Raw genomic sequence first — 13,433 nt, 5'->3', positions numbered from 1 at the left:
ATACACGTAGATAATAATATAACTCAAGAATATAACAATGTTAATGTACTGGTCCTAGATGTGAACAGGGATCCACAAGTCCTGCTGCAGTTTGTTCAGTTTTTATTATTGTATTCATTTACCTATTTGTTCAGTTCTTGTAATTAGTTTTTGTTATTATTTCTTGTTCTCTATTTTGGTTACATTTCTGTTACATTTCAGTTCTTACTATTGGTATGTTATAATTTATTCAATTATCATTGTTGATTTCAGTTAGTTTGTTCTGTTCTCATTATTGGTTTCTGCTACAGTTTGTTTTGTTCGTCCATTTATGTTAGTTTGTTTATTCTCATTATTGGTTTGTGTTACAGTTTGTTCAGTTCTCATTTTGGTTTTGTTGCAGTTTGGCTGTTCTAATTACCGATTTCTGTTAAAGTTTGGTCCGTTCTCAATATTAGTTTATGATACAGTTTGTTCTGTTTTCGTTATTGATGTCTGGTACAATTTGTTCACTTCGCATTATTGGTTTATGTTACATCATGTTCAGTGCGTATAGTTGACTTCTGTTAGTCCCATGAGCGTCGATCGATGGGGGACAGGGGAGACGCGTCCCCCTCACTTTTCAACGCTGGGGGACAATCTATATAAATGCCCCCCCCCTCCCCCCCACTCACACACTTTTTCGTTTAGCACACACTTTTTCGTTTAGCACACACACACACACACACACACACACACACACACACACACACCCCCCCCCACACACACACACTTTTAAAGCCAGATTGACGCCCATGGTTAGTCCCAGTTTGTTACGTTCACATTTCTGGTTTATGTTCAATTCTCGTGATTGTTGTCCGTTGTAAATTATTCAGTTCGCATTGATGATTTTTGTTGCACTTTGTTCATTTCTCAGTATTAGTTTATTTTACAGTTTGTTTAGTTCTTATTATAAGTTTTTGATAGTTTGTTGAGCTGGCATTCTTTTCTGTTTACAGTTTGTTCATTTGTCATTATTAGTTTACATTAAAAATTGTTCAGTTTTTATGATTGGTTTTTTGGTTTCTGTTACAGTGCGTTCAGTTAGCATTATTGGTTTGTTACAGTTTGTACAGTTCTCATTTGTTTCTGTTACAGTTTGTTGTTTTCTGATTATTGATTTGTGTTTATAGTCTGTTCATTTCCCACTAGTTTCTGTTAAAGTTCGTTCTGTAATCATTATTGATTTCTGTTAGTTTGTTCAGTTGTCAATATTTATTTATGTTACTGTTTGTTCACATCTCATTATTGATTTCTGTTTCAGTTTATTCAGTTCTCAGTAGTGGTTTATGTTACATTTTGTTCAGTTCTCATTGATGTGTTCTAGTTTGTTAATTTCTCATTAGTTTCTGTTTCAGTTCGTTCTGTAATTATTATTGATTTCTGTTAGTTTGTTCAGTTCTTATTATTTATTTCTGTTACCGTTAGTTAATTTCTCATTATTGATTTCTTTTACAGTTTGTTGTTCAGTTTTCGTTATTGCTCTGTTACATTTTGTTTAGTTCTTATTGATTTGTTCTAGTTTGTTAATTTCTCATTAGTTTCTGTTTCAGTTCGTTCTGTAATTATTATTGATTTCTGTTAGTTTGTTCAGTTCTTATTATTTATTTCTGTTACCGTTAGTTAATTTCTCATTATTGATTTCTTTTACAGTTTGTTGTTCAGTTTTCGTTATTGCTCTTTTACAGTTTGTTTAGTTCTCATTATTGATTTGTTACAGTTTGTTTAGTTCTCATTATTGATTTGTTACAGTTTCTTCAGTTCTCATTTTTTGGTTTCTGCTGCAGTTTGGCCCTTCTAATTATCGATTTCTGTTAAAGTTTGGTCCGTTCTCAATATTAGTTTATGATACAGTTTGTTCTGTTTTCGTTATTGATGTCTGGTACAATTTGTTCAATATTTATTTGTTACTGTTGGTTCACATCTCATTATTGATTTCTGTTTCAGTTTATTCAGTTCTCACTAGTGGTTTATGTTACATTTTGTTCAGTTCTCATTGATTTGTTCTAGTTTGTTAATTTCTCATTAGTTTCTGTTTCAGTTTGTTCTGTAATTATTATTTATTTCTGTTACCGTTAGTTAATTTCTCATTATTGATTTCTTTTACAGTTTGTTTTTCAGTTCTCGTTATTGCTCTGTTACAGTTTGTTTAGTTCTCATTATTGATTTCTGTTACAGTTTGTTTAGTTCTTCTTATTAATGGTTTCTGTTACAGTTTGTTCAGTTCTCGTTTTTTTATTTCTGTTGCAATTTGGCCGTTCTAAATACCGATTTCTGTTAAAGTTTGGTCAGTTGTCAATATTGGTTTATGTTACCATTCTGTTTTCATTATTTATGTCTGTTACATTTTTTTACTTCGTTTTTCTGGTTTATGTATTTAGTTCTTATTATTGGTTTCTGCTGCAGATCAATGTTCAGGTGTCACTAGGTAATCGTTTCTGTTTACAGTTTGTCCATTTCTCAGTATTAGTTTATGTTACCATTTGTTCAGTTCTCATTATTGGTGTCTGTTGTAGTTTGTTCAGTTCTCGTAGGTTTCTGTTAGTTTGTTCAGTTCTCTTTCATTTCTGTTCACCGTTTGTTTATTTCTCATTATTTTATGTTAGTTTATTTTCTTCTCATTATTGATTTCTGTAACAGTTTATTTAGTTCTCAATCGTTTACAGTGTGTTCATTTCTAATTAGTTTATGTATATAATTTGTTAATTTTTCATTATTAGTTTACGATACCATTTGTTCAGTTCTCATTATTGGTGTCTGTTATAGTTTGTTCAGTTCTCATTATAGGTTTCTGTTAGTTTGTTCAGTTCTCTCTCATTTCTGTTTACTGTTTGTTCATTTCTCATTAGTTTATGTTACAGTTTATTCTGTTATTATTGATTTCTGTAACAGTTTAGTTCTCAATCGTTTACAGTGTTCATTTCTAATTAGTTTATGTACATAATTTGTTCATTTTTCATTATTACTTTACGATACCATTTGTCAGTTCTCATTACTGGTGTCTGTTATAGTTTGTTCAGTTCTCATTATAGGTTTCTGTTAGTTTGTTCAGTTCTTTCTCATTTCTGTTTACTGTTTGTTCATGTTACAGTTTATTCTGTTATTATTGATTTCTGTAACAGTTTAGTTCTCAATCGTTTACAGTGTGTTCATTTCTAATTAGTTTATGTACATAATTTGTTCATTTCTCATTATTAGTTTACGTTACAATTGTTTTGGTTCTCTTTATTGGTTTTTGTTACTGTTTGTTCAGTTCTAGTTATTAGTTTCTGTGATAGTTTGTTCAGTTCTCATTCGTTTCTGTTTCCAGTTGGTTCATTTATCATTTGTTTTCTGTTCTCATTATTGATTTCTGTTTATAGTTTGTTAATTTCTCATTATTGATTTCTGTTAAAGATCGTTCACATCTCAGTATTAATTTGAAACAATTTGTTTAGTTCTCATTTTTGGTTTCTTTTGCATTTTGGCCAGTCTGAATATCGATTTCTATTAAAGTTTAGTCCGTTGTCAATATTAGTTTATGTTACAGTTCTGTTTTCATTATTTATATGTCTGTTATAATTTTTCACTTCGCATTACTGGTTTCGGTTAGTTGGTTCAGTTCTATTTCATTTCTGTTTCATTTCTCATTAGTTTATGTTACAGCGTGGTCTCATTATTGATTTCTGTAACACTTTATTTAGTTCTCATTCGTTTACAGTTTGTTCAATTCTAATTAGTTTATGTTTACTATTTGTTCATTTCTCATTACTAGTTTACGTTTCAGTTATTTCGGTTCTCTTTATTGGTTTCTGTTATTGTTTTTTCACGTCTCATTATTGATTTCTATTCAGTTCTCGTTATTAGTTTCTGTTACAGTTTGTTACTTGTCATTAGTTCATATTACGCTTTGGTGTTTTCTCATTATTGATTTACGTTACAGTTTGTTTAGTTCTTTGGTATTTCTGTCTACAATTTGTTCATTTGTCATTAGTTTATGTTACAGGTTTGTCTCTTCTCACTATTGATTTCTGTTTATCATTAGTTTCTGTTAGTTTGTTCTGTAATCATTATTTATTTCTGTTACTGTTGGTTCACTTCCCATTACTGATTTCAGTTACAGTTTGTTCAGTTCTCGTCATTGGTTTCTGTTACAGGTTGTTTAGTTCTTCTCATTAGTAGTTTCTGTTACAGTTTGTTCATTTCTCATTAGTGTATTTTTACCATTCGTTGTGTTCTCATTATTGATTTATGTTAGTTTGTTAAATTATTCGTTTCTGTCTACAGTTTGTTAATTTGTCATTAATTTGTGTTACAGTTTGTTCTTTTCTCATTATTGATTGTTGTTTATAGTTTGTTCATTTCTCATTCTTTCTGATACAGTTTGTTCTGTAATCATCGATTTCTGTTAGTTTGTTCAGTTTTCATTATTGTTTTCTGTTAGTTTGTTAAGTGTTCATTCCTTTTCTGTTTACAATTTGATCATTTCTCATTAATTTTTGTTACAATCTAATTAAAATTAGCTCCACTGGTTAATTGCTATTACCTGTGGATCTAACAGCACCCCGTTGGAGCTCATGTCCAGTTGACCTTTCATTCGACCAATCAAAACCTTACTTGCAAAATCATGTCAGTGATTTAAAAAGAATTTGAAAACATTCGGGATTATGCCGATGGAACACGAAAGGATTCGTGTGAATTACGAAGTATGTCGGAAACTAATTTCAATATAAAATTTTATATAAAATTCGTTTCAAGACGAAAAACCCCCACCGTGATGGCATAGCCATAAAATCTTTTTATACCAGTATACAATCCAGAGTTTATTACTGTACTTTTCCCCTTGTCTTTAATGTTGAAATAGACCAACAAGTTCGCCTATTGCATAAATAGTCTCGCCAGATATTTTTAGAAATTGTATGTTCCCGAATAACGCTATAAAAGGCGAAGTGTAATTGGTCGATATTTAAATTGTTATTTATAAATGAAATGTCACCTGGACATGGGAGTCCACGTAATGCTGTTAGACCTACTGGTAGACCAGTAGAGCTAATTTTAATCAGATTGTTTTTGTTACAGTTTATTCTCATTATTTGTTTCTGTTTTAACCGACGCCATATAACCGTAAATAAAATGTGTTCAGTGCGTCGTTAAATAAAACATTTCCTTTGTTCAGATTTAATGGTTGGTTTCTTTTACAGTTTGTTTATTTCTCTTCACTAGTTTCGGTTACATTTTGTTCATTTCTCATTATTGCTTTTTGTTGGATTCAGTTTGTTCAGTTCTAAATTTTAATGATTGGTTTCTGATACAGTTCAGTTCTCATTCACAACAATAAGAAAAGAAGGAATGAAGAAGATTACATCTGTAGTGTACACAAACCAAACGGCATATAACGAAATGATAGTAAAGTCCTGTTTTATCTCCCTATACATTAATAACCAACTTAAGCAAATGCGTTCAACGAATAAGAGTACTTTACTGTACTGTACTTTAATATATATATATATATTATTCCAGTATTTTGCTATTTTTGGTAGGGCATGAGCATACTGGATATATTGTAAATATGTTGTGTCATAACGTTTTGTGAGCAGTATACATTTGTAGTATTGTCAGTTTCTACAGTGGGAAAAGTAAGCTGCTGGTAAAAAACAAACATGCAGTCAGTATGAAGGTAAACGTCTGTTCATCTGTGTATTTGCTAAAGTATTCAGCTAACACTATGACTGATAAAACGGCTCCAAGGAGGTGTGTGGTTTGGTCTTTTGAACAAAAACCACGTAGTTTGAAAAATATTAAAGAATAGGTTTTCCTATTTCAAGTATATGACACTATATTACAATACAATACTGAATATCACAATATGATTAAAATATGCATGGACACTCAATGCACTCTGTGGTACACCTAATTCATTTTCGCCCAATATGTGGGATATTCCCATTTACTTTTAACCTGCTCGTCTTCACATCACTTGAACTTGTTGATCACGAAAACTTTGAACATTGTTAATTGCACTGCAAATTTGCTGTCAAACAGTTGCACTTTCGTACACATCGCTTTTAACACTTGCATTTGATCAACTCACGACACCCTCGGGCATCACTGACAAAACTGGACACCAATCACCTTCCTCATCTTTAACCCATCTCCGGATATCAGTTTGGGTTTGACCCCAGATGTGACCTGTTTGATAGATTGCTCTCTTCACATGTTGGAGCAGTGACTCCTTAGTTGGCGCAATGTGATTCACCTGGCGGTTTCCATGAGCTAATAGCTGCTTGCGTGCTTCGTTTACTTCTTTCAGAGGAAATGTTCTACTGTATAGGACAAAAGTAAACCTCTGTATGTCACATATGTTATCATCTGTTATTTTCATTGGCGAATGCGAGAGGTGGTTGAACACTTGTTTGGCGTGGATTTCCATGCATCCCATGTAGTCTTTTTTCAGTTCCACACAAGGAAGAGACAGCATCGCATCCTTAGCATGTAGAAACAGAAGTCCCACCCCACCCCTTGAGTGGTTAACACAATGTGAGCAGCAATATACCTACAAGTCATTCCATGTCCATAGCCTAAGATCAGTTTACATTCATCCATGACAATTGCCACTACCAGTCCATATGCAACATGTTTCCGTGATCAAGCATGATCAATAAGTTCAACAAGGAACGAGAAGACGAGCCACTGAAAAGTAAAGTGGGCTATCCCATATGTTGAGCGAAAATTAGTTGGGTATACCACAAAGTGCATTCAGGGTCTGTGCAATGTTTAATCATATTGCCATTTTCAGTATTGTGATATGCTGCCATATATTGGTAATAGGAAAAACCATTCTCACCATGTCATTTGTAGTTTAAACTTTAAACACTTTTTAATTTTTGGAATTGTGTTTTTGTAGGATACTCCACTTCTCGGCGGCTATATTATAGGCATGAAGGCTATTTTGAAGTTGAAGATGTCCCCCAAATGTATTTTGAGTATTCGAATTAAATTAATTGTCCCCGGAAATGTATGGTTCGCTGTCAAAATCTACCTCCTGCGTGGTTCAGAAGCTGAGATATGAGCAATTGATTTTTATTTTTTTCAGATAGTGGCTAACTTCTTGGATCCATACAGTTTTGAAATGAGCAAATCTTGATCATTTTCTGTTACATATCTACCCCCACTATACCAATTACGTCTCTGGACCATGGACAAAAACTGGTTGGTGAGCCTAATGTTAGATGAAAATTGGTTTGTTTTGTTTAACGACACTACTAGAGCACATCGATTTATTAATCATTGGCTATTGGATGTTAAACATTTGGTAATTTTTCACAAAGTCTTAGGGAGGAAACCCGCTACATTTTTCCATTAGTAGCAAGGGATCTTTTATATGCACCATCCCACAGACAGGATAGCACATACCACGACCTTTAATATACCAATCGCGGTGCGATGTTAGATAAATGTGATGTGATAGAAGAACAGAACAGTTTATTTCACTCTGGCCGCAGCAAAGGCACAGGAAGGTATAACAAAATTAACTATTTATACATATGTGATACAAAATTATGATGGTTTACATCAAGGTATTGCACATAATGAACAGTATATATGACTTAAGCTGGGTAATGAAACCTACTAGCAATAAAAAAAATACGTTTTGGCCAATAATAATAATAATAATAATAATAATAATAATAAAACATCCGTAAACGACAGCTTAAACCTTGAATATAAATCAAGTATGACGATATAGTACATATGATATGTAGCACGGGCGTAGGAAGGTGTCAAAGTGTACAAAATGTATTTTAAAAAAACCCATCGCTGCTGCTACAAAGTGACGGGGGTGGGGGGACGGGCGTTTCCTACGCCAGTGTGTAGACATTGGCTAAATATTCGATTAATTTAATGTTTTGAATGGTGTCCGTATTCGCTCTAACAACGATGGTACCCAGAGACGGATCTAGGGAGGAGGGGGGGGGGGGGGGGACAATTGATACAATTATAATTTTATTATATATTAATTTTCATCCCCCTTCAAACCTCCCTCAAAGTTCCCTTGGCATTCCGCCTCATGTCATTGGGGCCCCCCTAAATGGATTTTCTGGATCCGCCACTGGCACCAGTCAAATTATTCGCGCACACTCGACTTCCAGAATACGCCATTGGACTCCTGCCTCCCTCTAGGGTACGGTCATGGCCATAACTGGATTTAAAAAATAAAATAATAATAATAATCTTGCACGAGTTAAATGTATACGCTCAGGTGATGAATCGTATTTCTATTCTAAATCTACAAAAAGGTCCGTCACTGTGACATTGTTGTCATAACAACACACAATCTCGTGGGTTTGATATTGACTTTGGCAGTGCCAAGTGCATCATACTGTTTAGTTTAACATCCATCCATTATTCATATCTTTGGGTGTTAGTGAAAATTGTTTCATTATTTCGAATAATTTTTGTCAATAATAATGCACGCTTGGGACATTTAAATAATTGATGTATATGGTTTGTTTAGAGATGTTATTTCTTTCAGCAGTTTATACTCGCTTCGGTTAAGTGTAACGTTTTAATCATAATTGTGTTCCGTTAATTGACTTTGAAACTTGATTTCGGTACACTCAGGCCGTCAAATGACAGCATATGAGGAATTATACAATAGTATTTTACAGTGACAAGATGACAACAGTTCTTCGTAGAATATATACAAACATAATTCATAATAGCTAAATACACATTTTACAAATGAAGGAAGGAAGGAAATGTTTTATTTAACAACGCACTCAGTACATTTTATTTACGGTTATATGGACTCGGACATATGGTTAAGGACCACGCCGATATTGAGAGAGGAAACCTGCTGTCGCCACTTCTTGGGCTACTCTTTTCGATTAGCAGCAGGGATCTTTTATATGCACCATCCCAGACAGGATAGTACATACCACGGCCTTTGTTACACCAGTTGTGGAGCACTGGCTGGAACGAGAAATAGCCCAATGGGCCTATCGACGGGAATCGAGTTTTACACATCAAGACGCATGGTGACAAGACACTCAAATATCTAGCAGAAAGACTTACAAGTCAGTAAATTGTTAAAAGTACCAACGGTGTCTATACTGGTATGCATAAGAGTTACCGGATCGTTTTGAAAGGAGCTCATTTTTGTAATGAACTCATAATCACTTTGGGTTGGAACCGGTATAAGATTGAAAATGGGCCTCCGTTAAAAATGACCCTGGTTCAAATTTCAATGTTTAATGGTGGCCCTCTGTTACTTGTGGAATGGCCCAAGATGTTAAAAAGACGACATGTATATAACCTGAGTTATCCTTCAATGACTAGGCCTGTAGATATATTATACAATACGAAGGTGGATCAAAGAGTTTGCGGCCTCACAGATCAACTTCAATGACTAGACCTGTAGATATATTATACAATACGAAGGTGGATCAAAGAGTTTGCGGCCTCCCAGATCAACTTCAATGACTAGGCCTGTAGATATATTATACAATACGAAGGTGGATCAAAGAGTTTGCGGCCTCACAGATCAACTTCAATGACTAGGCCTGTAGATATATTATACAATACGAAGGTGGATCAAAGAGTTTGCGGCCTCACAGATCAACTTTTAGAATCAAATTAATCACATATCAAGTCTTCGCCATGAGCTAGTGGCAGGATGTAGCCGTGGTACAGCACTCACTTGATGCGCGGTCGGTCTGGGATCGATCCCCATTGGGCTATTTCTCGTTCCAACCAGTGCACCATGAATGGTATATCAAAGGCCGTGGTATGTGATATCCTGTCTGTGAGATGGTGCATATTAAAGATACCATGCTACTAATCGAAAAGAATAGTCCATGGCGTGGCGACAGCGGGTTTGATCTCTCAATATCTAGGTGGTTCTTAAACATATGTCCGACGCCATATAACCGTAAATAAAATGTGTCGAGTGCGTCGTTAAATAAAACATTTTCTTCCTTCCTCCTGAAATGCTGCTAGATATGGCATCTTTAGGACAACCTGGCCGTAAGTCGTCTTCAGTGATAATACTTTTAAACAGGAACGTTTCCTCCATAAGCAGCCACTGTGTCCCATTATTTGCTTCTTTCTCTATGAATATGAATCATAATTACTAATTAAAGGCATATTGTCACAGACCACTGAGCTATTACATGGCCTGACAAAGTATTACTTAAAAATATATATATTCGATTTGTCCCTAAATGTACTTTATTCAACCATCTACGTAACCACTTATTAATGATATTTTGTAAAAATAATTGAATTATGGCAATGGTCCATAATTCAAAACCTAACATTGCTGAGAGGGTTGACGTGGATTTCACTTCATCATGGTGTAGTTAAAGTGATGCAATAGCCAGATTTGGTCTGTGAAAATGTATGTAATTTCGATTTATTATTCATTTTTAAAGAAATAAGGTCCGTAAATCTGTGACAATATGCCTTTAATTAGATTAAATCAAAACAAAATGAATCTAGCTATGCTAATCTAATACTAGTATATTATTTAAAATTAGCAGCCACAATAACATACCAATATTAGCTTACATTTATTTACAAATCAGAAGTGAAAATAAATAAAACTACTGAAGGTAACAAATCAGTTTCAAACCTCGATTTATATACATGAATGCATACAGATTCAAACTGACTCTATTCTCCAAACTAAGCTGTATAGACCAAGAGCCCAGACCCTTGAACTCAAACGAACAAGGTACGTGTACCAATATCTGTGGATATGGCCATTCAGGTAGTGGCATAAGATACACAGTGATTTCTGTGGTGACCACACGCTGAATATATTATGGGGATCCACAACATGGCAATCAAAACCAATTTTAAATATTACAACTTACAAACCTGAACATGGGCTCACATGTAAGAAACGTTAGGGTGCACAAGTACCCATACATCCAAAATGTGCCCCCAAATTGGGTTATACTTGGAGGTTTGAGATAAAACTAATTTTTAATGAAAATGTAAATAACAGTCTGGGCTATGACAATTTGGACTCTGTTTTGGTCCTGTCTGACACCCCAAGTAGTAGTAGTAGTAGTAGTAATAGTTTGTTTTCAAAATTCATATTAAAAATTACTTTATGGTATGATTAAGTTTCTTATTGTGCCATTGTATCAGTCAGCTGAACACAAGATTAACGTTAATATTTTAACATATTTACAAACAGTTTGTCTGGTATCTGTCAGAGATTTATCGATCTAGTTGTAAAGTAAATGTTTATCCAACGAGGCTTGTGACTGGCGAGCTGGAGGCCACTCGGGTATTAGAGAAATGTGAAGGGACACCAGTTTACCCACAAGCGTAAAACTACTGTTGATCAGAGGCTAATGTCTGTTAATGTTTGATTAACCTAATAATCTGATCATTAGCTACCGCGACGAATATTTCACCCAGGACACATTTAGTAAAAATGGAATCCAATCAAATGCGTTTTAATAGAACTGCCATAACATTTAAGTTGGTTTTTATGTATATGTTTATACTGGTTGTTATCTCAAAAACTGAAGCCAAGCAGAATACTAAACAGATTTTGTTACAGGAATTGTACAACAGCATTGCTTTGTCCAACAGAACCAATATCCCGCCATTCACTGATGGTGGGAAAGTCATTGACGTGACTCTAAGTGTGGGAAAGCCATCCATTCTTCAACTGGACAACTCGAAACAAATTCTGGTTTCAGCCCTTATGTTAAGTCTTTGGTGGTTTGACACTCGAATGGTGTGGAATCCATCCCAGTTCGGCAATCATACCCTGATCGAGTTTGACGATTCAGAACTGTGGACACCGCTGGTGATGATCGAAAACGCTGCTGCTGATGGAATTGATGTGCTGAAATCTTCTCTCAAGATTGTTGTTAGGTTTAACGGTTTACATATATTGGGATTATCAAATGTGTACAAAACTACATGTAAAATTGACGTTTCCAGGTATCCATTTGATACTCAAGTATGTAATATAATTTTTGGTGTTCCATTTGGATTCCCTATAAATCTACATCCGACGATTTTATCGACTGGATCGCGAATAGGGAAACTACATGTACCAAACGGAGAGTGGAAAATCGACGATATGCGATTGGAAAAAAAAGACCTTGATTATAACTTGACAGCTGTTAAAGTTATCCTAACTTTAAAAAGAAAATATACCTTTTACATCATTAACATAATTTTCCCAGTGGCTCTTTTCTCTGTTCTGAACTCTATGGTGTTTCTTCTGCCGACCAGGTCCGGTGAAAAAATGGGATTTATAATGACTGTGTTTATAGCCCATGTATTGTTTCTGACCACGATCCAAGACTCCCTCCCAGCAACGTCAGATAAAATCTCCAGACTTGCACTCTATTTGGTTATGAATGAAGTTCAAGGATTCTTGTCCATATCAGGTGTTCTTTTCACCGAAAATCGATTTCACAAGACCGGCAAAAAGGAACCATCCAGAATGTTCGACTGTGTTAAGAATAGGATAACTAAAAAAACAAAAATCCATGCTACCTGTGACGATATGTTACCATCCACAAACCAGAGGCAAGGATGCCAAGAAAAGGATGGTGATGACAATAATGATGTCAACAAAACTTGTCATGGAGGATCAAAGCAGAGAAACTGCTTAACTCTAGACGTTGTATTCTTTCTTGTCACATTAGCTGTTTCTGTGGGCAATATAATGATATTAATTGTATAATAAGATATTATATAAATCAGAATTCAGTGTAGAGTTTAAAGACTATTAAAGACACTTGGTTTAATGGTGGTGTAGACAAAGTATACCATGGTGACCGAAATCCTATTTTGAAACTTCAAATATCTGTATTTTGGTCAATATTGTATCCAAGTATTGTTTGCTGCTAGGTTCATACTGGACAATAATAATAAGCTACAGTCGACACAGCCGTAAAAGTGGCCGTTATGGACAGGTTGCTGTTATATACAGGTAAATCAAACATTCTCATATCTATAGATAATTCGAAATAATAATAAGCTACAGTGGACACAGCCGCAAAAGTGACCGTTATGGACAGGTGGCTATTATATACAGGTAAATCATACATTCTCATAATATGTACATTTATAGAAAAATACGAAAACTATTAACTTTCATGCTTAAACGTAACACGTTGTTAGTATTGCTGTTGCCATATTACATTATAAATAGTTTTATCACGTGTGGTAATTTTTTTAATGTTTATCTTCCTAGCACTTGAACAATCCTTGTCTGATGATGCATCAAACCTAGCGGCGGATAAATTAATAAATTATTCATTACTCAAAGGAAATATTAAACTCCTTCAGGGGTTCTTTTACCGCTTGTTCAGCGATGCGGTATTAATACAACAGTTTGTCACGATGTACAATAGTATGACTGACCTAACATTATTGATAATTGCAGAAATCGAAAA

General features: G+C 34.5%; 1 protein-coding gene across 1 annotated transcript; it reads left to right on the top strand.

Annotated features, from left to right (window-relative positions):
• The first annotated feature begins 11,509 nt into the window (after positions 1–11,509).
• On the top strand, positions 11,510–12,647 carry LOC121383653 (acetylcholine receptor subunit delta-like). Its single transcript, XM_041513747.1, has 2 exons — positions 11,510–11,895; positions 12,560–12,647. Exons 1-2 carry the CDS (start codon positions 11,510–11,512, stop codon positions 12,645–12,647), a joined length of 474 nt encoding a protein of 157 aa, XP_041369681.1.
• Positions 12,648–13,433: the final 786 nt, after the last annotated feature.

The sequence above is a fragment of the Gigantopelta aegis genome, chromosome 10 (genome assembly GCF_016097555.1).
Source record: "Gigantopelta aegis isolate Gae_Host chromosome 10, Gae_host_genome, whole genome shotgun sequence".
Lineage (NCBI taxonomy): Eukaryota > Metazoa > Mollusca > Gastropoda > Neomphalida > Peltospiridae > Gigantopelta > Gigantopelta aegis.
This window is presented reverse-complemented; position numbering and strand designations above follow the sequence as displayed.

Coding starts and splice junctions, on each gene's coding strand:
- LOC121383653 (XM_041513747.1), top strand. CDS start 11,510: ATGTTTATACTGGTTGTTATCTCAAAAACTGAAGCCAAGCAGAATACT. Junction 11,896..12,559: donor TCTCTCAAGATTGTTGTTAG/GTTTAACGGTTT, acceptor TCCACAAACCAG/AGGCAAGGATGCCAAGAAAA.